The sequence below is a fragment of the Prunus mume genome, linkage group LG2 (genome assembly GCF_029339155.1).
Source record: "Prunus mume cultivar Tortuosa linkage group LG2, ASM2933915v1, whole genome shotgun sequence".
In the NCBI taxonomy this organism is placed as follows: Eukaryota; Viridiplantae; Streptophyta; class Magnoliopsida; order Rosales; family Rosaceae; genus Prunus; species Prunus mume.
Window position 1 is genome coordinate 34,477,881 of NC_142699.1, and position 24,183 is coordinate 34,502,063.

At 37.3% G+C, this 24,183-nt stretch overlaps 5 protein-coding genes across 8 annotated transcripts; 2 read left to right on the top strand and 3 right to left on the bottom strand.

Moving 5' to 3' along the window:
• Positions 1-214: 214 nt before the first annotated feature.
• On the bottom strand, positions 215-3,002 carry LOC103323217 (Pentatricopeptide repeat (PPR) superfamily protein). Its single transcript, XM_008225194.3, has one exon. It carries the CDS (start codon positions 2,771-2,773, stop codon positions 779-781), a length of 1,995 nt encoding a protein of 664 aa, XP_008223416.2. The 5' UTR covers positions 2,774-3,002; the 3' UTR covers positions 215-778.
• Positions 3,003-3,099: 97 nt separating this feature from the next.
• On the top strand, positions 3,100-5,622 carry LOC103323216 (Rab5-interacting family protein). 2 transcript variants are annotated; one of them, XM_008225193.2, is made up of 5 exons: positions 3,100-3,238; positions 4,058-4,206; positions 4,633-4,828; positions 5,027-5,046; positions 5,315-5,622. In XM_008225193.2, the coding sequence occupies exons 2-5, from the start codon at positions 4,091-4,093 to the stop codon at positions 5,343-5,345; spliced, it is 363 nt and encodes a 120-aa protein (XP_008223415.1). In that variant the 5' UTR covers positions 3,100-3,238; positions 4,058-4,090; the 3' UTR covers positions 5,346-5,622. The 2 variants fall into 2 exon arrangements, with proteins under 2 accessions (XP_008223415.1, XP_008223414.1); XM_008225192.3 differs by having other exon boundaries at positions 3,119-3,257.
• Positions 5,623-5,815: 193 nt separating this feature from the next.
• Positions 5,816-10,781, bottom strand: RWA2 (O-acetyltransferase family protein). Of its 2 annotated transcripts, none has more exons than XM_016792315.2 (16): positions 10,332-10,781; positions 10,106-10,197; positions 9,815-9,952; positions 9,678-9,734; positions 9,512-9,584; positions 9,115-9,273; positions 8,645-8,794; positions 8,298-8,553; positions 8,105-8,220; positions 7,859-7,945; positions 7,696-7,784; positions 7,542-7,604; positions 7,268-7,324; positions 6,785-6,881; positions 6,542-6,700; positions 5,816-6,172 (listed from the first exon to the last, which is right to left on the bottom strand). In XM_016792315.2, the coding sequence occupies exons 1-16, from the start codon at positions 10,362-10,364 to the stop codon at positions 6,167-6,169; spliced, it is 1,632 nt and encodes a 543-aa protein (XP_016647801.2). In that variant the 5' UTR covers positions 10,365-10,781; the 3' UTR covers positions 5,816-6,166. The 2 variants fall into 2 exon arrangements, with proteins under 2 accessions (XP_016647801.2, XP_016647800.2); XM_016792314.2 differs by having other exon boundaries at positions 9,815-9,955; positions 10,332-10,767.
• Positions 10,782-11,598: 817 nt separating this feature from the next.
• On the bottom strand, positions 11,599-15,321 carry LOC103323214 (uncharacterized). Of its 2 annotated transcripts, none has more exons than XM_089046284.1 (3): positions 14,735-15,321; positions 13,217-13,503; positions 11,599-12,112 (listed from the first exon to the last, which is right to left on the bottom strand). In XM_089046284.1, the coding sequence occupies exons 1-2, from the start codon at positions 15,113-15,115 to the stop codon at positions 13,264-13,266; spliced, it is 621 nt and encodes a 206-aa protein (XP_088902410.1). In that variant the 5' UTR covers positions 15,116-15,321; the 3' UTR covers positions 11,599-12,112; positions 13,217-13,263. The 2 variants fall into 2 exon arrangements, with proteins under 2 accessions (XP_088902410.1, XP_008223410.1); XM_008225188.3 differs by having other exon boundaries at positions 11,599-12,127.
• A 3,574-nt stretch (positions 15,322-18,895) lies between these two features.
• LOC148920126 (uncharacterized) lies at positions 18,896-19,556 on the top strand. The gene is given in 2 exon segments (XM_089044547.1): positions 18,896-18,918; positions 19,057-19,556. Coding segments are annotated over 2 exon segments (390 nt in total). The 3' UTR covers positions 19,424-19,556.
• The last annotated feature ends 4,627 nt before the right edge of the window (positions 19,557-24,183 follow it).

The window sequence follows — 24,183 nt, forward strand, 5'->3', positions numbered from 1 at the left end:
TCCATTTTGTATTGTTTATTTTTAAAAGAATTAATTTTTTAATAACTTGTTGACTAGATTACCCCTCCACCAGTAATAGAAGTAAATGCGACAAACCACAGAGACCAAAAATGACGTTTTGCCATAAATAAATAAACAGAAAAACCAATCAGTAAGCTTAACTCACAGACTGGAGGTTCATAATATAAGGTTGCAAGTTAGACAATAAAGAAGATACAGTTAATGTTGCATCCCAAACTCTTCATTTATACACCCCATGAACATGATACATATTTAAGTCTGCACACCACACGGATCATTTTCGACACAAAAAAGAGAAACAAAGGACGTAGGTTACATGAAAAAAGTAATCGCGTATCAAGACAAGAAGACATAAGAGGAAGGTTTTGATATACAGTGACCTGTTGCAGCACATGCATTCAGCATTTCTGGTGTCAATGGTTGTTGCACTTAAGCTCTTAACCGTCATCCATACCACTTTATGCAGAGCAGAACCAATAGCTGCTGCTGCAAGAACCATTTGTACATCAAGTTTCCACGTTGGTCATGAAGGGGCAAAATTGCAGTTACAAAGTCATCGTAAGGTAAGCAGCAGCTAAGCAAGGAATTAGCATATGAACTGCGAGATATTCGCAAGTAACAGGACATATAAGTGTAAGCAGACAGGAGATCGCAGCATATGGAATGTGTTAAGTTTAGCATCTGTCACATTTATCAATGTTAGGCTAAGAACATATAAAACGGATGAATTTTCATATTAACATCAAGCTCATGTTTCTTATCCATTGCGAAGTATATCGTCCAGTATGTAGATTGGCTCCAACTGACCTAAACTGCTAAAGAAACACCGCACTAACACATTCCATGTGCCAATGTTGGGGCAGATCCCTTCCCTTATCATCTTATGAAGATAAACCATGGCTTCATCTAAACCTATCAAATTACAAATCCCAGACAGAAGACTGGTGTAAGCTATTACATCTGGCTGCCACTCCTTTGCCGCACCAATACTGTTGAAAATCTGAGTAGCGGTGCTTATCCTACCTTGCTTACAATAGGCATATATAATTATGTTATATGTGATGGCATCAGGCTTTGTTCCCCCTACCAGCATTTTGCCGAAAAGCTGCATACCGTCCATGGTCATTCCAGCTTGACAAAAACCATTCAAAATGGTATTGTAAGTTACCAAATTCAGTTCCATCCCTCTTTCCTGTATCTCCTTAACAAGTCCAAATGCTTCTTCGAATCTGTTCACCTTGAAGAGACCATCCAATAGCTCATTATATGTTGTAATGTTAGGAAAACACCCATGCTTCTCCATCTTATCAAGCATCTTGACAGCCCAATCTACCTTTCCATCGCCACATAACCCTTTGATAAATGTGTTAAATGTAACTGTATTTGGAGGACAACCTTCAGCAGTCATATTTTCCACAAGACATTGAGCTTGATGAAACATATAATTCCTACAAAGAACATCCACCATGCAGGTATATGCTATGACATTAGGACGGCAACCATGGTTCATCATATTGTTCCAAGTCTCAGATGCACCAACAAGGTTACCAGCTTTTGCAAAGCCATCAATAAGAGTGCCATATGTGGTCACATTTGGAGGGCAGCCATTTCTCTCCATCTCATGTAAAACAGATACAGCATCACCCATTTTCCCATTGGAGCAGAGACCATGTATCAGACTAGTATATGCAATAATATTGGGCACAAATCCCTCACGAATTATGCGTTTCCACAAGCCAAGAGCTTCATGGACTCTCCCTTCTAGAAAATAACCCTTTATCAAAGAAGTAAATGTGTGAATATTAGGACTACATCCTCTCACAAACATTTGAGCCAAAAGTGCAAGAGCAGACTCAACGTTCCTCATATCAGAAAGAGAATTAATAATCGTTGAGTATGTGATAACATTAGGGTCTATTCCTTTATCCACCATTTCAACCAACAATTCCAAAGCCTCCTCAATTTTGCACTCTTTGCATACCCCATTTATCACAGCATTATAAACAGGCACAATGGGATCAAACCTAACAGCAAGCTCCCTGGCTTCTTCCACCTTTCCAACTCTACACAAAGCAGACACTACAGTCGTATAGCTCACCGCGTCTGGAGAACATCCCTTCTTCGACATTTCAACAAGCAACTTGTGAGCACCATCCACTCTATCATTTTTACACAACGCCTTCAAAAGAATGTTATATGTATACACATTTGGCTCCATCCCATCTTTCTTCATATTACTATATATCGGATTAATCATCTGAAACCTATTCTCACTAAGCAATGCATCCAAGAGGTGATTGTAAATCTTGACCGTTGGTTTGCATCCAAATTCTCTTATCCTATAGAACATTTTCAACGCCTGCTCAGCCAACCCAGCTCGCCTATAAGAGTTGATCACACTTATGAACAACTCCTCAGAGCAGCCAAGTCCCTCCAATTTCATTTGGTTCAATAGGTACTGCACACCATCCATTTCACATTGGCTCCCAAGCTTCACAATCATGGCCTCGTACGTTAATGGGGTGTGCTTGAAAGCTCTTGAATTGGAAATGGACCTGAAGTATTCTAATGCCGACGCTATGTGGTGCTCGTGTCTTAACCTCTGCAACACATCATACTCTTCAAGAAAGGCTTGGCTGGGTTCCATTTGGGGTTTAGGGTTTGAATTGAGAATTGGGTTTGTGTTGAGCACAAATGGTCTTGATGGTTTGTGAACTTTTAGCAGCAGGGAGCATCCTTCTTTCAAATACATGATAAGGACAAGCTCAAATTCAGCTCATCAAATAACAAAAACCCCCAAACCCCAGCTAACACAAAGTTTATGAATTCGAAAATGGTGACCAAAGCAAGAACCAAAAAAAAAAAGATAAAATTTTGAGTGTGCAAATAATGAAAGTTCGAAATTTTGAAGGTTTCTTAGAGTTGGGTTTGCAGTAAATGGTTCAAATTCTAGCTCAACGCCGGATTTTCATGTTCAGGAGGGGAGTACCATCGTCTTCTCAGAAGTTTGGGTTGTATATGTATGTAGAATAAAAATGTGGGGTGCTGATGTAAATATAAAACTATTTGGGGCGAAATATGAATTAATAAAAAGTCGGACACAAACACACTCCGACTCGGACTCAGTTTTCTTCTAAGAACCCAAAAACCCAATTAGACAAAAACAAAGCTCATTCAGCAGCAGAGTGGAAGAGCAGGCCTCCGATCGCTCCTCAGTGTACGTACATCCATCTCTGGTAATCTTAATTTCCTCAATTCTGTTTTCCGTTTTGGTTGTTTATGTTTTTGACGAATTTGATGTTATGTTGTCTTCAGTTCCCAAATAACAGATCTTACCGTTTGTTATCTATTCTATATTAACTGAATCTGGAACATGCGGAACCATATTCTGTGTTTTAATTTTTCTTTATAAGGACGTGGGTTTTAATTTTTTTTTTTCCAGTAATTCATTGTAAACATTGGATTTTTGTGTGATTCTATCTTTGTTTATGTATAATTTTCTTGGTGTTAGATGTAGTTCCTAGAAGAAGGAAAAAAAATAGAAAATATAACCCAGTTCAACTGGTGCTGATGTGCTGAGTGAGAGATATCAAAGGTCTGATATGGACTTAAGGCGCCAGGATCGCCAATATTCATGACTGGTTTTAGCTGGTTAAGTGAGGTTTATATGTTGAAATCTTGATAATTTAATTCATCTTAAACCCATTAAAGAGTCTTCTATGTGTTTGCAAAACTTAAAGCAAACCCATTTGACCCTTGTTCTCCCTAGTTTTTCTCCTCTGGCGGTGGAGTTTGAGATTTACCATGCCTGTGAATTTAGGAAGTACCTAGGAGTCCACCCATTGTGTTCTGAAATTTTTGTGTATATTTGCTTCCTCGGTAGTTTCACCTGTTCCAATTCCTTTTTTTTTTTGGTTCATGCTTATGCTATGATTTATGTTTTCGCTGACTGGGTGCTCTATGAACTTGTATTAGTTATTCACTGATGGTTTGTACCAAACTAAGGGATGGTTTTTATTTTGTCTTTTTTCTTCAGAAATTATTTGTCAGCTCACAGAAAGGAGAAGGTATGGATGGACATAATGACTCAAGTGCATCTGAGAAGAAACTGAGCGAGGCTGCAAATGTTGTGCCAACCCTCAATGCTGAGAATTTGCAAAGTAACATGAAAGTTATATATTACAGGTTTGTTTTGATAACTTCGTAGACCATGAATCTATTCTCTGCCCCCATATGTTCTTTACATTGACTTGTCAAGCCTCAAAAGGTTGGTTTCTATGTCGATCTTAGGAGGAGGGAGGGCAATACAACAAGGAATTTTTATTTATTTATAGATTTTAGCTCTTATAGTTTGTTCAGTTTTCTCCAGTAATTGATGATGAAATGTCTTGTTAAATGTTGGGAGGGATTGTGGTTCCAGATATTGCTCATGTTGATTACTATATGATAACAGGCTAGTGTAACAAAATAACCTTTTTGATTCATCATAATAACATGTGGGAAGATCTCACTCCAAAGAATTTGATAACTTCAAACTTTGTCATGCTAGCTAATCCATTCTTACAACTTTCTGTGTCAATACTAAAAAATTCTGTATTTCCCCTTGTGCAGCCGAACATTTATGTCTATCATCGGTGGGGTCATTGCTGGAATTTTGGGATTCACAGGCCTTACTGGTTTTATCTTTTATTTTCTTGTTATGGCTGTCACTTCAGTTGGACTCATTGCCAAGGCGGGGTTTACAGTTCATTCATATTTTGATAGCTGGAACCAGATTATACTTGATGGCTTTCTCGGTGGGCTTTTGGTACGCTCTCTTTTATTTAACATTTCTCTTTGATAGGCTACACTTTAAAATAGTTGTCATTGCTGATATATCTAATATAGTTATTAAACTTATGTAAAATTTGTGATGACACATCTAACATTATCAATACCTTCATCTTCTTGATTTCCTTCTTCTCTTTTACCTTTGACTAACAACTGTTTTCTTTTCATTTTGCAGTCATTTGTGCTGTTCTGGACGTATCCTTTAAACAAATGAGAGCATACTTAATAATAACAATATGTGTGTATGTGTGTGACCGATTTATGGTACTGAATTGATGTTGTTAATATCTGAAAACTAGTACTTTTTCGACATGACAACTCTTATGGCATGACCATGGTGCCTCCAAGAGCATTGGTATTTCGCAAAATCATGTTAGACCGAATTTCTGTGAAAATCTGAAAACATGCGTTTTAGCTAATTCCTATGTCTCTGATGTTCACTTGTTTTCCTTGACATAAAAAGATTTGCTTATGACATTGTGCATATATTCTGAGGAGTTATCTGCAACATCTCGAACTGAAGGAACCCTGCGTTGCTGCCAACTCTTTACCATATCAAGAATGAAGTGAATCCGCTGCTGCTTTGGGGATGGCCAAGTTATTTGTGTTAAACGAATGTAATTGTGGGCTTTGTCCGCCTCTATTTTTCCCCATGAAAACACTTTAGCTAAAAGGCTTGCATGCTTAGGCTTATTGACGTACCTGCAGAACTTTTTGTTTTAGGTAATTTGTTTTATGAAAGCTGCTTTGTTCGTTGGATTGTAATCAAAATAGTTTTCTTTTAACCAATTCAAATGTTAGATAAAGGTGATGAAATGAAATTTTATATATTGAGGCGTAGCATTCATGGATCAGAGAGCCCATCCAAAGAAGTGACTAATTTCTTTTCTACTTTTTTCTGGGTAAAATTCTTTAGGACTAACTATTTTGAAAACGAAAAGACCAAAAAGGAAGTATGAGATGCTTGACAAACACTTGGATCACTTTACTATAATGGTAGCAAAAGTTGAGTATTAAGTATGGCAAAGGTATCCCCCTGGTTGGAGGTCAAATTGATTACCCACCCTTCCCTATACAATTTATGTCCCTAAATCTAATACTAATACAATGCTCATTGCTGAGAAGAAAAGAAAAACTAATACAATGATCTGCATTTCCATTAATAACCCAGACGATCAGCAGCAGATGAATCCGTATCTCCAATGGGTTACGGAGGCAAAGAACTGTTGCAGTGGAATGGCATTCTCCCGTGTTCACGAATAACTTTTACAAGCAAGTGGCCTTGTGTAATATATCTTTTTTCGTATTTGAATTATCACACCTGTGGAGTTTTTTCAAGTATCAACCAAATTCCAGAGTGAGATGCGAAACCATATTAAAACTTTCAACTTTAAATTTCCGATGTAGTGTTCAAGTTAAATTTTTGACGGAACAAAATTTCAGCTTTACGTAGGGCCGTCATTCCTTGGCACTTGACCTTCCTGATGAAAACCGTAGTGTACATATCCCACCATCCCACTCTCTATTTAAAGAAATGCGATATCGAACATTAGGATGGAGGTTAGTACATGCATTTCCATGAGTAGGTCTTCAGCTTTTAAGGCCAAGGAATGATTTGCACTCATACACATTTTGGACAGCGTGAAACGGACTGAGACTTGATTAACCAATTCAGAGGAGTAAAACTTACCAGCATTTGGGGGATTTTTAGGAAGACAAAAGAGATGAAGTATAATCCACATGATATTGCTGTGGCTGTAATTATGTTGTTGACAAGGCGCTTGTTATCTTTACTGGGTACAAATGCTATTTTCAATGTATTTGTCAGGTCAAAAAGCCTGTAAGAGATCTGCAAGCAAGCATGCAAAAATTGAAGCATGAAAAAGAAAGGCCAGATATTTTCAGATTACAGCATATAACATCCTTTACTTACTGCGACGTAAATGGCGGAAGTGAGCATGAAGTTTAATAGCGGGTATTCTGGGATCATAGAGAGCAACAACTTAGGCTGAGCATCAGGGAGACCAGATCTGCAAGTTTTCATGCAAGTCAGAATAAGAAACGTAGGTAATGTAGGCATAAACATGTGTACCATGCGACCTTCCATTAAAACCAAAATTAAAAGGGAAACTGAGGTTCGACCAATTCTCAGTGACTCATCAAGAAAATTTCATTTCTCATTTAAGATATTGATCCCTTTTTTACTATAGACTAACAGAAGGAACTACTGCTCCACCTTCTTTGTGTTTCTTTGGTGTAGGGGGAATTGATCAAAATAGAAGTTGAGAGGGGATATTTAAAATTACCCTAAGATTCACAGGGAATTTATGACAATTTTTCCTTTTTGCTAACATTGGTAAACACTTATGGACTGTCTTTAGCAAATAACTGGAGTACAAAGTGAGCTTCAGTGTACCTTAACCAGACGTGGAATTGCAAGATGTAGGTCTCCAGTGTTATCTTTCCAAGCCATCTGGTAAACCAAAAATAATGTTAGGGAAAAAAAAACCATAAGTTTTAAAGATCACAAGCATCTTTATAATGGTGTAATTTTTTACTGAAAACAAAAAAGATAAAGCTACCATAATCTTTAAGAATTACACCCGATGGTGTCTGCAGCAAATGCTATGACTCTAATGTGTGAGAAGAAACAGATTAAAATCAGAGAGATCGCAAGATGAAACACTCACGCAAAAAGGGTCAAAGAGTAGCCGCGGAATTGCTGTGTGACATTGCGCAAACTTATGTAGACCCTGATCAGCAAGACCAAGATGCTATATTAGCAAATAAAAAAAATTTAGGGGTGGTCGAAAATGTTAAAATACTTAGGGCAAGATACCATACGTTATAGGAATCCATGAGGTATATGGATGATATTTATTGTAAGTAAGCTTGTCCATCTTGTATATATACTCAAACCACAGATATCCCACCTAGAAATTCAGAGACTGGATCAGAGATGAATGTTTAAGAAGCAGAATTTTCGTGATTATGAGAATTATAATACCGTTACGGTTATCAGTGTAACAGCTGTTTTGATTGACATTTTACACTTCCATTCTGCTTCCTCCAGTTTCTCCATCCACCTTTCAACCTATAAAGACTTACGCCAATTGGTTAGCTACTGAATCATAGGAATGACAAACCAAACAGATCCATATCGAACACACCAGTCAAATATGAAAGTTTACACGAAAGATAAAATTAGATCAGAAAATAGGGAAAAATGAACAGGATTTTTATTGAGTCTTACGGTTGGATGATAGTAAGCATATATCATTCCAATTATCCATATGTATCGATCAAGGCCCGAGCGGAAATGCCATTCATGCAAGAGGGGTAAACCTGGTTTCGCAGGATCTGTGTAACCTGCAATTTTATTAGGAATTCGGGTCAGTGATGTGCAATGTCTTTACATGGAAAATAATGCTCAACCAGTTACTTACCAAGTAGGAATGTGAGTGGGCTCCAGAGCAATTCAAACACTCCAGGTATTTCCCATACCAAGATAACAACCAAGAAACAACCAATGATTTTTACAGCTATCACTGACCCAATCTCATTATGCTTGTTCATAATACCGAGTGCCCCATAAACCATAAGAGTGAACAGAGTGTGCATGGGACAGATGTAGTATAGCACGTAACTGTTGTCAAGGACAACACAGCAAAACAATACCAAGAAATTTAGCCGCCACATCATCTGCTCAACAACAAGGAATGAAATGCGTTAGATATACGCTAAATGTGACAAACTCACCCACACAATCTTATAGATCTAGGGAACTGCATACCTGTGCAAACCTTGCTAGGCTGAAATCTTTGCGAACATAATAATAAGAAAAGTTTCCAAATCCAGTCATCCAGACATATGCGGCAATAAATACTCGGATTGCATTATAAATTTCTGTCGCAGCAAAATAGTGGTACAACAAAAATAACACCTGTAACATGGAGGAACAAAGGGTAAGACCTCAATGATGACAAGACTAACATGGATATATAATTATATAAGTCCTAATAGCACGTGTTTAGAAATCTTCCATGCACTCTAACACTGATGAACTTTTTGTGCTGGAAATGACAAAGTTAGACATGGAAAACCAGATGCCTTGTAGTATTGTAGATGACAGAAGCATATGATTTGATGAACATACACCAAGAACTAATGGTTTTTATGTCGAACATGGGTGCCAAAATCAATTGACCAACATATAAGCATAATCAACAAGCATACGTCATAAATGAAAACAAATTGACCAACCTGCATCCAGCCTTTCCACTCCTCAGTTTGATGCCTATTCAGATAAAGAATGGATTTCCCAGTTAAGGGAGACTTCTCATTATGTATCGTGAAAGAAGCCATTGCCGAAACTATGATGAGAAGGAAGTAAAGAAATATGAAAAGATCCCGGTTGTAACTCTGCACAAACAGATGACATTTAAATATATAAGGCTTGTCACAAAGAGATATTTTAAAAACAAAAGGCAAAATGGAGAACATAGATGAATTTCACTAGTGCTTTTTTTTCTTTCTACAATTTAAATCAGCGTTTGTAAACAAATATTTGTTTAGAGACATTGCTTTATTGAAAACCAAACAATGCCGAGTAGGAAGACTGAAATGCTTAACATACAAACAACTAAGTTATCAAAGTCACCTTAGTTGATGTGTTGAAGAAATCCGTACGATCACATAAGTAGAAGTATGCTAAAAGGACACTAAATTCAGATCTGTAGACGAGAGAGAAAGAAAGGCAAAGGTCAACATTCCAATACAGCAGTAAAGAATACTCCTTAATTTGATCCATGAATAAATTGACTTACATTGCTCTAAGCGTCAACCGGTTTTCAAGCAAGAAGGCCTCATCCATCAAAATGAACCTACACCGATATAATAATCATAAGCACATGGTATGAGCATTTTAAATTGAAAACTTGTGCAATGACCGTAATTTAGAAACCTGAATATAGGCGACCAGGCAGATAAAGTTCGAGCTTTCGGTGAGGCGGATTGGAGACCTCCGCCCTCTAATAAAACAGCTCTGTCATCCTCTTTAACCGCCTCTTTTTCCACTTCAACCAAATTTACTTCAGAGTACCTACTAGTGTCAAAAACCAATCTTATTCAGCACAAACACAAAACGCTTATTCGATCAGTTACATACACATACAATGTAGTTCTAAATTGAATGGTTATATGCATAATAATACAATAAGCAATTGAACTACAGCGCAAAAAGTTTTAAACTCACAATTTTGAAGAGAGTGAATTCTTCTTGTACTCCAAGAACTCAGAATAAATCCAAGCTGCGATGAGAGGTATAACTCCAAGCAAAAACGAAACCTGCAATGCATGGAAGTAAAATCCTTACTTATCCTTGAACAAAAATCACCGACAGAACTACATCAATTCAAAAGCGCACACTCAAATCCGAGCAAGATCTGAAAGAAAACACTGGAAGCTGAGAAATTGAGTACCTGGCCAACAGTGACGGGGCTAAAGATCATCATCTTAGCAAGCCTCGGATCAAACACAGAGATCAACGAGCAAGCATTTCACGGATCCGATTCACTCGCTCAGAGAAGAAATGGAAACGAATCTAAGGATGAAATGCAATGTATTGTAATATACGCCGCGATACAGAGTATTAAATTGAGAGAGAGAGAGAGAGAGAGAGAGAGAGAGCGCGTCGGAGGGAAGGAGAAGGTGAAAAACGAGTGAGAAACAGACTCAGAGGGAGAGAGACGGTGAGTTAGTGAGTGACAACCATATATGATTATAATTGCCTTCTTTTTCCTTTTTTTTTTAAAAAAATTCTTTGAATGAAAGATCTTCTTGTTTGTTTTACTTCGTTTATTTTCTTGGGATAGCGCCATTTCTTCTAACTATTATTTAAATTAAATCGTTTCCTTAATTTCCCTTGTTATGGTATGGGGATAGATGGAGTTAGGGCCCTTTGTTTGTGAGGCGTAGGATTCTAATCGGACGGTGTGGATGTGGATCCACCGTTTTCACTTGTGAGGATTGAGTGGGTTCTGACACCCACACATTAACGTCCGTGTTTTCCAAAAAATTTTCAAATTTTTTTCCAATTATACATATAACCGATGTTAGGCGATGAGGTTGATGAGGTTTTCTCACACACTGTCAAAGTATATGAGAATTTGGATCTGTGAACATTTGCAAGTAAAAGTTATTTCCACTCGCTAGACCGTTGGCTATTTTCTTATCTTCTTGTTAAGGGAAAGTGGGATAAATTTCAATGACTAATTATAAATGGAGGGAGATAGAACAGCAAACTTGTCACATCTAACTTCAACTTTAGGGATATTGTTTTTTAAAGATTGAGATTGACACTTCAAACGAGTGAATGGAGTTGGTATCGAACCATATTACCTAAGTGAATGGAGTTGGTATCCAACTATATTGCCTATAATAAATGTTTTCAATTTTAGACACGTATCAAGTATTAAGAAAGATAATGAGTATACACCTTGAGTTAAAATAATAAGCAAAAATATTTCCATTTCCATTTCCATTATAATGTTTTGAAATTATTACCATAAATAATAACCATATTATTACAAAGGCGAAGTCTTTGTTTTATCAAAATTTTATTCGTTAAACTACTACTCCAATTATAAAGCGCATGTTTGATTGCATAATAAGAAACACATCAATCTGTAATTATTTCAAAAACAGGTCAATACTACAAGTACATATGGATTTAACTTAAAGTAAAACTTCACATAAATCAAAATTCATTTCGAACACATAAAAATACATAGAATTCATTTTTAACACACACTTACTCATCACATTTTCCATTGGAGATAGTGTAAGCACTCTGTATTTGGAAAAAAACTTTCATGTCACTGGAATAACACTATTTTGTTATTCCCAACTAATAACGCTATGACAAATATGATAACTCTTCCATGTGGCATAATATTATTGGACAAAAAAAGCAAAAACAATGTTATTCCATTTAAACTAAATTTTTCTCCTGCGTTTGCCGTCTTCGGATATTTTTATATATAATTTGCCTTCTTTTTAAAGCCTTTTCTCTGTGGAAAAGGATGGCCTGATAAAATTCTTCTCGGCAGACTTTGAATTGAAGAGCTTGCGTCAAATTTTCGGATCCAACCAAATGATATACTGTAAGACCAGGCCCAACTTGTCCATGGCTCTGAATGTAGTCCATGTTTGTTCCTGTTACTCATTATCAGTGTCGTCCCATCACTCCCCGACTACCCATCTGCTTTGACGAGACCTAAAAAAAAAAAGGTCATGTCATCACTAATTATTCATTGACACAAATTTAAGTCTAAACTAAACTTGAATAAAAACGATAAGGAAAACTTAAATGAATTAGACTTTAATATAAGCTAATAAACTACAAGAGAAGAGAAGTTTCTTTCACACTCACACACTACTAAGATGTCGTAAAGATTCAAACTTGAAACTACTTATCCGGAAGTTAATTTCCTTTTACAATGGACTAGGTCACTATAAACAAACAATGCCAGTTAATTTCTCAATAATAAAAAAATAGCTAACTGATAGCAACATACACTGAACACTCATAATCGTCGGCCCATCATTCATTTATTAACCTTATTGCTTTTTTTTTTCTAAGGGCATTCGTCTCTTTCACTCAATTGCACCATCCCAATTCGTTGGGTATTATATAATTTTCAATTATTATTTCACAGTAACTTTTTTGAAGTTTCCGACCAATATATTTTTTTCAATAGTACAATCGATTAAAAGAGGTGAATTTACACAAATATTCATTGAGTGCATGAGAATTTCGAACCTCTACCAAAAAGCTACCAACTACTACACCCAGCAAATAAATACGATAAAATAAAAAGGAAAATATTAATAGATGATGGGAAGATGCGGATTGATGCTTCTTCCATAATATATCAAGCGATAAGATTTTACCAAACCTTCCAAGTTTCAATTCAACCAACCAAAAATTAAGAGCAAAAGGAAGGGGGTCCTACCTAAGGAAATCTGCAAATGAACAACCTAGCAAATGAGAGAGCGAGGGAGAGAGAGTATTTAAAGCTACAAGCCTTAATCGAGTTCCTTAAACTTACATAACTTCTAAAACCACCTCTTTCAAATGCCCTACCACTACCACTACCACCACCACCACCACACAATTCACTGATTGACATAACTAAGCATTAACAAAATATTGTAAACCCTAAGAAATATACTGCACCATGACAATGATACTACAGCAACCAAAAAAAAAAAGGGTAGCACAGAATTCAGGACGCATCGTATCCTTCTTTCTTTCTACAAACAGGACATGAGTTTAAGAGAGTGAGTGAAGCGAGAGATTGACCTATTTGTTAATGGTCAGTCCTCAAACCAAGGACAAGGGGCCCTGCCCTATCGCTTGGAGGGTCTCTCATCATCCTCTCCACCATCATCACCATCTGAATCATCCTTGTCTGATGATCTCTTTCTCTTTGGAGGAGCCTCCACCTTCCCACCCGCATCATCGTCCTCATCTTCTTCTTCGTCCACATCTTCATCTTCTCCATTCTCTTCTGGCTCAAAATCACTGGCATCTTCCTCATCCTCTGCACGCCCTACTGGCCGGACAAGGTACTCCGTTCCTATATCATCCTATATAGTTTCAAAAGATGTCAGCGACGGTCTAACTGACAGCAGGTACCATTAAAATCACAGAAACAGATGCATATCATGAAATGAAAAATGGTACTGTCAAACAAGTGAACCACTCGGGAGGCGAAAAGACAAATTTTTATTCAAACAAAGGAGAATTGAAACTCATATTCTTCAAATTAACCAAGCTGTCAATTCCATCAGACTGTCAGTTTCAAACTCAGATTGGGGATTAATTTCTTTGAAAACTTAAACCTTTACCACATAACTTCTCAGAAAGCAAAGTTTACAAAAAGATATAATTTTGGAAATCAGAGGTAAAATACTGAAATACATCAGTATTTTAGTCAACAAAGGGTACGGGCTGCAAGGAGCTTCCCAATTTAAACAAGCCAAAAGTAAAAAAGCACCAAAAGCCGCAATAAACGAACTGCCAAATTAACAGAAGAAACAGAGAAAAAAGCAAATTCATAAAGATAATTTCAAAAGTTGTATGAGACATGAAAAGAAAAAAATGAAAGCTTAACGCAAAAAACAAAAGTCCAAAACCTTAGCCACAACCATCAGTCACAGGCCAAAGTATTAAACGCAAGAAGGAGAATCTGGATGCAGGATTTCTCTATCATAGCAACAGAGAAAGATTCTTACAGGAGATAATTCAAAAATTAAATGCACAAATAATAAACTAGATGGAAAAGCTTCAAGATCTGTGATAATACTACCATTCAATTTATTCCCGAAAATAAAAAATAAAAGAAAACCAGAAATTAATTAAATGTCTAGTCTTTAGGCAAAGCATATAACTATGGACTGAGTTGACCAAAAAAAATGTAACTATGGACTGCAAATGAACCACAAATATAATACATAGTTCTCTGTTGACAAAGTCATGAAGCGATTGACTACAAACAGGGCCAATACTGTTTGCTAGAAATTCAGAAAAACAGATCTGAGAAAAATCTTTGGAATCTACAAAAAGACTACAAAATTAGGGGAAAACAAACTTTAACCTTGAGAAAGAAAAAATAAACAGAATAAAAATTCCTCAAATTAAATTTCAAGAGCAGGCTACTGGCAAAATCAGATCAAATAACATCTATCCACATAAACAGAACAAAATACATACAAAAAATACCAGATCTGATGAATTTAAACAAAAAACCAGAAGAAATAATAATATAAATTTTTTAATTTGAAAAGACGAAAATAAAAAAGAGTTAGAGCTTATTACCTCCTCTTCAGCCTCGCCCTCGTCGTCGTCGTCGTCGTCGTCTCCCTCGCCGTCATCATCATCGTCACCTCCTTCACCTTCTTCGTCGTCTTCATCCTCATCGTCTTCGTCATCGACCGACTGAACTGGAGGACCTCCAGAGGACTGTACGACCTCCTGCACATCGTCGTCATCGTCCTCGTCTTCATCCTCATCGTCGTCGTCGTCTTCGTCCACATCGTCGTCGTCCTCGTCGTCCTCGTCATCATCATCACCATCCTCTTCTTCGTCGTTTAGGCTGTCATTTGACTCCGACTCAGACTCCGACTCAGATTGCTCCAATTGCTCAGCAGTCAAAGGCTTAACTTCGTTTTCCTCCACAACTTCCTCCATAAACTTCATCTCTAAACAAACCTCACACAAGTTCCTAGAGAAAATCTCTTGGTTTTTGTCTGGAAAACGAATTGGGATTTGGATGAGAGAGAGGGACGAGAGAGGAGCTTCTTGGTTCGCTCTACCAGTAGCTCTGCAACCAGTGATCTCAGCCGCTGAAACACGGGTTCACGCGGATAGGTGACGTGGCCATAAATCGGACGGTCCTCATGAGCCAATTTGTACTTTTGTGTTTATGGGGTTTCCTGCGGCGCTTCATATTCGTTTGTAGTCAGCTGATCGTCACGTGCAAGGAGGGCGTGCTCGAGGTCTCTAGGGTTAGGGTTTCTTTTCGTGTTCTCCAGATTTTGGGCCCATATGCTTTGGGCTAGGCAAGCTATTTAACCGTTCCGGATCGAGGCTATCAATCAAAAGTTTAAAAACCAAAATATCTGGCCCATCGTTTTCTGAGGGGGCTTATGAAGCCATGCTGTGGGCCCCCATCTTTTATTTTATTTTATTTTTTTCTGTTTTGCTAGGATGGAGCTCATAAAAAAAACAACTCAATATTAAACAAAACTTTCTTACACAATGTTAAAACCTTTTTTTGGTAATTTCGTGTATTTCTTTTGCAGTCATATTTAAAAACTAGGGAGTTTCACTAAAACACCCAAAATAGAGGTTGAAATTATAAAAAAACCCAACACCCAAAATACTTTATAAACACACCCAAAACCCATTTACACACACTCAAAACTCATTTATAAACACACCCAAAAAGTTAATTTTGGCTATGTTTAAATAGTGCTTGGGTTTTTTTATAAATACATGTCTAGGATTGAGTTTATTTATAAATTCGTGTAAAAACTAATGTTAATCTAAGTTAGGGCTTGTTTGGTTTAAGGTTTAGATATAAGTTTGGAATGAGTATGAAATTACATTTTATGTTTGGTAAGTTATTGAGTATTGAGAATGTAATACCTGATTGGTTCTGAACTTCCCATGTTGAGGAATTTCATACCCTTGGCTCTTCTTAGTGCAGTTATTTTGGACTAATTTACCCATATTCAAAATTTCAAATACCACTATTTTATTCATAACTTTTAATAAATGAAAATTGATATTATTTGAAACCTCAACAACTTTTCATTCCAAATACTGCACAAACCAAACATGGGAATGAAATAAAGTGACATTTCCTGATCCTCATTTTCCAGTGTTCCCAAACATGGGAATGAACATCTTCCATTTCCATCTCATAGGATTAGACATGGAGTTTCATTCTCAAGAAGTTCAACCAGTTTTAGGGCCCATTTGGGATTACTTCTGGAACAATTAAAAATGTTTTCTAATAACAAAAGCACTTATGACAAAGATTTGATGAAAAGTTTAGAAGCACTTTCTGGAGAAACACTTGTCATGTACTTCTTCAGGAAGCACTCTTAAGTGCTTTTCCAAGAAGTACTTTGATTTCTTATGAAATTTCAACATCTTTATAATAAAAGTGCTTTTGGTAGAAGTGCTTCCTAGATAATCAGTCCCAAATGAGCCCTTAATCTCTTTGCATTGTATACAAAAAATATCATTAATTGAAGTCTCTCCTCTCTTTATATGTGGGATATGCTAGTTTGCTATGACAAAATACCCGTCTTTTTTCCCCTCATTCTGAATCCTGTCTTTATAGATTCTAATAATTTATGATCATTTAATTTTATACTCTATCACGTGTATACCATATTTAGGGAAAAGTGTATCTCTTCCCTTAAATAAGAAAAAAGTTGTAAACTTTTGTGATATGGTTTATACGGTTATACCATGCACATTGCTACTTATACCATAAGATATTTATTCCTTTTTTTTTTTATATCGCCTAACCTTTTTGTTTACGCCTTACGGACATAGAGGCCCTACGATGCACATGCTGGTGTCTTAATCTATCTCGCAAAACCAAGTACATTAATAGTAGGCAAAGTCTGGCAGTTCTATTGAACATGGCCAAAATTTTACTTCCTTGATGCTTTTGTTATTGAGGAATTCTAGCAACCTTCTCTCTAACTTTTGCTTTTGGATTTTCTCCATTTTTTGTTTGACATATGTCATTCTCCTTACATTTTAAACAATCTCATTAATACATTATACAAGTTAACTTTTGCTTTCCAAGTTTACCCTTATTAAATGTATTCAATTTATCCAAAAAAATTTCACAACTTTCTTACCATCTTTTTTTTATTTTTAAACGTCAATTTTTTTATAAAGATAAATGTTTTCTTTTTTCAAAAAAGAGGAAATGTCCCTTTTTTAAAAAAACACAAAGGATTTTTTTTTTTTTTTTTAAATTTAATCTAAACCCTTTGTGTTTTTTTTTATTTAAAAAAAGGGACTTTTCTTCTTAAAAGTAGATATTTTCTTTTAAAAAAAATAATTGACGTTAGAAAAAAATTAATAAGATGGTAAGAAAGTTGTGAATTTTTTTTTGATAAATTGAATACATTTAATAAGGATAAACTTGGAAAGAAAAAGTTAGCTTGTATAATATATTAATGACATTGTTTTAAGTGCAAAGAGAATAACACATGTCAAGCAAAAAAAGGAGAAGATCCAAAGGAGAATGTTAGAAAGAAGGTTGCTAACATTCCTCTTTGTTATTATAGTGACAGTCGCATAGACGAGAACCCTAAATTTAAAATAACAATTATATACCAAAATTTTCAAACCCAAAACACCCAAATTCTAAAACTCAATAAACTTGTATTTTCTTAAATAAAAAAAAATCTTTGTTACCCTTCGGATTTTGTCTTTGGTGATTTCACATAGTTTTGGTGCATATGCATGACTCTGTATAGTGTTGTGATTTGATTTTGGAAGGTAAGGTGCTGTGTTGGGTTTTAATTTTTTCTTAAAAAACAAGAAACCCCACACTTTCCTTGAGTGGGAGAAACATGCAAAAATTGTCCCCGGTCCATTCAAACCCATTAGGCGGAATTTTCAAATTTCATTGTCAGAAAAGGAAAATGAAAAGAAAAAAAAATAGTATACAGTTGAGATTGAGAATGACAGGGTATGGTTCAAATGGTTGTTGGGTCGAACGTATAGCGTTCAAAGACTTACCAAGTAAGGTAGGTAAAACAATAGAATAAACCAACACGATATTAACAACTCATTGCAAAATATATATTATATATATATATATATATATAAAATAAATAATAATAAAAAACATTGGACATATATTCACCTAAAAGTCAGCCGGGATGGCTCTCATCATCATCTCATGAGTCACGAATCCAAGAAACGACAATACCTGCTAGCGTTTCATGATCACCTTCCCTTCAAACATAAAACCACTGTTCTGTTTGGATTGCATATGCCTTATCTATCCATGTATATATCCAACTATATCTTGATTTAACCTAATTGCTCTCCTCTCTACCACAATCCAACCTCTAATGTCTCAACAACAAGAAACTAAGAGTATATTTATCTCTAAACTTTGACCCAAATAACAATACTAATAATGTGTTGAAAGTTCCCGAAATGCCAAGTTTACTACTATGTGTTAATATATTGCCGGATGTCGTAATTACGGGTAAATTTTATAAGAACTTATAATTTAAAAGTGATTATTCACTTCATTTATATTCACAACAAGAATTCGACTTTTACTCATGTTTATCATATGCAGTTACGACTTTTTATGTTCTCCTTTCTAGGTAAGAAAAATAAAAGGACCATATTTAGTGCATACAGTAGAATCTGTGTCACTGTGTTTTAAATTGACATATCAGTAATCGTCCCCGCATGAATTAATCCATGCCTCAGGTCATCCATTCAAAGTACTCGACCACCACCCAATTGGCAGGGTCAAATTAATCATAGCTGGAACACGTGGATTTGGTACATAAATGCCTAATAAAGCCTAATAAATCCCACTTACTATTCCTCCGCCAAGTCTACCTTTGATGTTATGCTAGAAACCTCTGCTCTGTCAAACATAAAAGAAGGAGAAAAGAAAAGAAAAAGATTCAAGGAAGGAACACAACACACAGATCATATATATATATCATCCTGTGCCCTGCAGCAACGTCGTAGTCCTCTGCTTTCAGCTGGCTGGACTTTGACTTCTCCATGCCTTCAGCAGGAATATTCCGGTGGGCGGCAATATTCGACTTCTCCTACTTCACTTCTGGGTGGAGCTTGAGCTTGAATTTGCAGAGCTTCAGATGGCCGCGGTTCTCAATACTTGATGATGTGCTGTGGACCTTGATAACTGTGGTAGAGTCCTTGGTCTTGGCTGCCATGCTTTGCTTCTTCTTTGTCTTCTGCGGTTGTACCCTCTGATCCATATCATTTTCTTCAATTTTTTTAATTATAAAAATTAGATATATATATAAATATTTAGATTGTGAATATGTTAGCATAATTTCTTGGGTTAATTAGTTGGCGAAATTAATTTGATCATACAATTTTATGATGGTGGGTTGAGTTGATTTTCGACTTCATTTTGTTTTAACGCATTTGTTTATGAATTGATGTCCCATTTTTTTGGTTTTGGGATGGTTTATTCATGTTTAATTAGCTACTTTAGAAATTATTAATATTTTTCGTTATTAATAAGTCCAATGATGAGTTTTCTTTAAAGTTGTAATGCAAACCACCAAAGCTGCAATCGCCACAAGAAAAGAAGAACACTTTTCCCCAATTACTGGCCTTTCTGTCGGCGTGTTACCGCTAGGAGAATTGCAACGTCGTTTTTTGAGCTAGGCCATACCCTCGAGTGCAACAAAAATTTAGATGATCAGTCAATTATATAACAAACACAATCTTCTATACGATCATCTTTATTTTCAAGTTTCTTTTTGTGAGACGCTTGATGACTTGTTGCGACAGTCAGTATCAAAGTTGATTTTTACGTCTTGATTAATGCTAAAGACCGACTTTACTTTAAAAATTTGAAGGAAAACCTGAAAGTGGATCCATTTAGATCACCTCGATTATCCACTAGTAATTTTACTTGGGCTTTTGTGCTATTGTGACCATTATATGATTTGGTCGTGGGTTTGTCCTTTAGCCCTTCGCCTTTGGGGTCCATGTTGGTTATTTACATCCTTACCGGATAGGTGTTAGAAATGAAGATGAGATTCATGCACTATCAGAGTGAAGGTAAAAGTATGTTTTTGATACAAGCGATATTGGATTGGGAATTGAGCATAAAAGACCTCGGACACAAGGATAAATGCTTTTTAACAAACCCCTTACAAAGAAAACTGTGTTAAAACATACACAAAGGTGAAAACACTTCTGTTCACATTTAAGCTAGATTTGTGTTGAAAAGAATTAGAAGAGAAGAATATTGCTTAAGCTAATATAGAACATACAATCATTTTTTACAAAACATTAAGCTACCAGATCATATATGCCTCGAGTCAAGACATCCGATATGCTCATGGCAATTTGTTCTCTCACTTTTTGTGTCAATCAATGAGCTACTTAGAGCATCCACAATTGGAGGGGGGTGTATAATAGGGTGTATGTTAAATATACACATTTTGTGATTGGAATCACCTACAATAGGGAGGTGTAAACAAGTGTAAATTTGTATCACCACCATGAAATGCAAATTTAGATGTACATGTGCATCTTTTTTTTAAAATCTCTTGTAGGTGGGATCCAATAAAAAGATGAGATAAAGTGGAGAAAAGTCAACAAAAAGTGGCTGGACCAAAATTCATATGTGGGAACCCATCTTCACTGCTGGGAAGAAAGCCCCAGTCCGACTCAACCTCGTCATCCCTCCTTCGTTCAAAGAGAATCCATTCACTGATGCTGGAAGGGTTTTCTTTTGTGCGGATTTTGCCTTCAAATCCCCGATTTTCTCCTCTTCTTGGTGCATTCAAGGCCATCCCTTGGAAGATTTAACAAGGTACCCCTTTTCTCCAGTTTTCCCTTAGATTCATTGGAGAATTTGTTGGGTTTCTCATACCCATGGGTGTTGCTTTTTGTTTTGGCAGCCAAATACCAAACCCCCTTTTTACCCATCTTGTTACCGCTGCAACAAGAGTGCTCACGAGTGGGTACTAGCAAGGAAGGGCCCGTGCCATTGTCCGAGTTTCTTCCTTCATTGATTTTGCTCGAGTTGCTGGAAAGGTAATAATTTTTTTGTTGGCTTGGGTTTCTCCCCTTTTCTTCATTTTTATTTTGCATGGGCTTCCTCTTTTGTGTGTAAAAAGGCTAATTTTGGCATGATTTGCTTTCTTTTTATTTATTTCTGTGTGTATATACGCCTCTGCATATGGTGAGGGTAGGTGCTGAAACCCTTGATGTTTCTGCTGGAACCTTTGAATTTCTCACTTCTAACTTGGATTTTTGGTGCTTTCGTCCTAACCTTTTGGTAAATAACTCTGCCAACTTTGGGTATTTTAGAATAGGTGTAGACTGATGCTTGGCCTAAGGCTTTCTTTCCTTGAGAACACATGCTTGATCAATCGTGGATCTTTGTGTGTGTTGCTTGTGGGAAATAAAAACTGACAGAGTGCATGTTTTGTACTGCCTGGTTGAAATTTTATTATTTTACTTTGAGAAGAGACTTGCTTGTCATGCTTGTTGATCACGGAGTGGGACTTTTACTTGTCATGAGCTTGAATTTTAAATTGCATGTTCGCTTGGATGAGTTCAACTAACCATGCTTGACACATATCTTACGTGTGCTAATTCTATTTTGCTTCTTTTCATATTTCTATGTGCAGGTACTTATCGCTTCACCAAGAGTTATTATGACCTCCATTAATCCATCATCCATCCTTAGGGATCATCTATATTCCATAGATGATAGATTGAAAAGAGGGAGGCTGCCTCCTTTGCTTAAGAGCACTGATGAAGATATAATCATTAACGGGAAGCCAGCACCGGAAACAACTCCAGTGGTTGATCCCGCATCCATATCGAGATGCTGCATAGAGAGGGGCTTATTTCCAGCAGTCCCTTTATTCTTCTAATATCCGTGTGGCACCAGCAAGGGTTGGTCAGAGTGGGTTGATCGTGAATTTAGGGACCCTTCACTTGTGACATTCTCGAGTCGGGCAGGGGTGCTGGATGCCATCTTTATTTCTAAAGCTTGCGACATTCATATTGAAGCCAAGATGCTCGGCACGTGGTTAGGCGATGGAGTACCGAAACACACACCTTTATTTGCTCATGGGGGGAGTTTGCTCCCACACTTGAGGATGTAGCCAATATTTTTCACCTCCCACTTTGGGGCAGCCAAGACCCCTTCCATATTGCGCTAACTTCGAAAGATAAACTAAAGCTTGAGACTTTACGGAAGGGTGCTCTAACTTCTCCCAAAGACTTCCCTGTGGTTTAGCAACTGGATACAATTTTTCGGGGATGTTAATAGGAATGAGCCGTGTCGCCTTGCAGCGTTTATATCATTATGGCTTGGAAGATTCATTTTTTGTGATTTTTCTCAAGACTGCTTTGCACGAGCGGTATTCCTTTGGCATTGGCGATAGCACGTGGCGCAGTGCTTTCTAGCCCCATGTTCCCGGGACACCTATACCGCTTGCTTGATTAGGTTCGACTTTGAGAAAGGGGCGGCGGAACCATGGCTTTGGAGACTTTCCTGAATTCTAGTTTCGCAAGTCTTTTATGGGAGCGCTTCAAAGGGATAGAGGTATCACCACTTCCTACTCAAGGCCAAGGCGCTTACTTCGATGAGGGTTCCTACGCATAGAAAGTCTCCCTTTGATTTGCAGGTGGTCACGACAGATGCAAAGGAAGGGCCAGAATTTCAAGAGCTCACTGGATGATGTTGAGAGATTTATCTTTCGCCCTTATTGTACTCTAATGAAAGGATTTAAATGTATACCATTCTATGCCGATTCCTGATCTAGTTGGGGCAACAATAATGACAACACAAGGTCGCAATTACAAAGGGAAGCGCTAAGTGCTGTGCCTTCCTTTGCCTACACCGAGTGACGTGGAAATTTCTGTGCATTATTCACCTTACCGAGCCGACGATAGCTTGGGTTTAATCAAAGTGTGCCTTTCACCTATCCACGGAGAGCCTTTCATCGCATAGAATCTTTTGATCAAGACCATGTACCGAGATGGCGACCTTTTGCCCTTGCTTTGGCCAATGGCGTGGCGGTCTCTTGAAAGCTTACCTGCCATCGAATCGCTTTGCTGCATTTAGCCGATTCCACGCTACCCATTGCGATCGATTACTTCCCACCATAGTCCGTCACACCCGCTTATTGTTGGAAGAGAAAGCCATCTCCTAAGTGAGAAGCGGAATCGCCTTTCACTTCTAAAAGCGGAGAGATTGTTGGTGATTTTTCGAAGCTAAAGCGAAGTTGGAGAAAACGGCTCTCACAACACCGGAAAAGTGCTACACATGGGAAACAAACGGGAGGAGAGCCGCAGTGAGAAAAGACAAGCTAAAAGGGACCTAAAAGATTCATCCCCAAGATAGCACCAAGTGGTCCCCTAGCTCAAAAAGGGTGCCTTGCCAGAGCCTCTACCACAACAAAGAACAGAGCTTCCAAGCAAACAAGCAAGCTAGGAGCTTCGCTCTTCTCAGAAGTCCCACCATTTTTTGCTTTCTTTTGTTTCCCTCATATATATATATAAGTATACCTTTTATTTTATTTTACAGGTACTCCCAAAATAAAGGTAAGAGTAAGGAAGTTCCAGTGATCCCGGCTGAGCATGCGCATTCTTGAAACACGATTTGCCAATACCCACAAGAACAAAGGCGAAGACTCGGGACCCAAAGTAGTGGTAACAGTTGATGATAATAGTGATGATGGTAGCGATGAAAGCGGTGCTACAGAGACTAAGATTAGCACCCACAAGCAAGAGAGCACTCGCAGTACAAGTGGTATGAATGAGGACCTTGATGAAGACCAATATTATAACCATGATGAAGACACATATCCGAACTTCGGCACTAACTTGGAGGAGCCCGATGCCTCAGATACGCCTCCCGCTGTGGCTAGTGATCGTGGGCAGCGTGTTGACATTGAACTGGTATCAAATGACCTTCTTGCTTGTTCTACTTGGCATATTGACATTGCATACTGCCTGTTGTGTCCCATAGT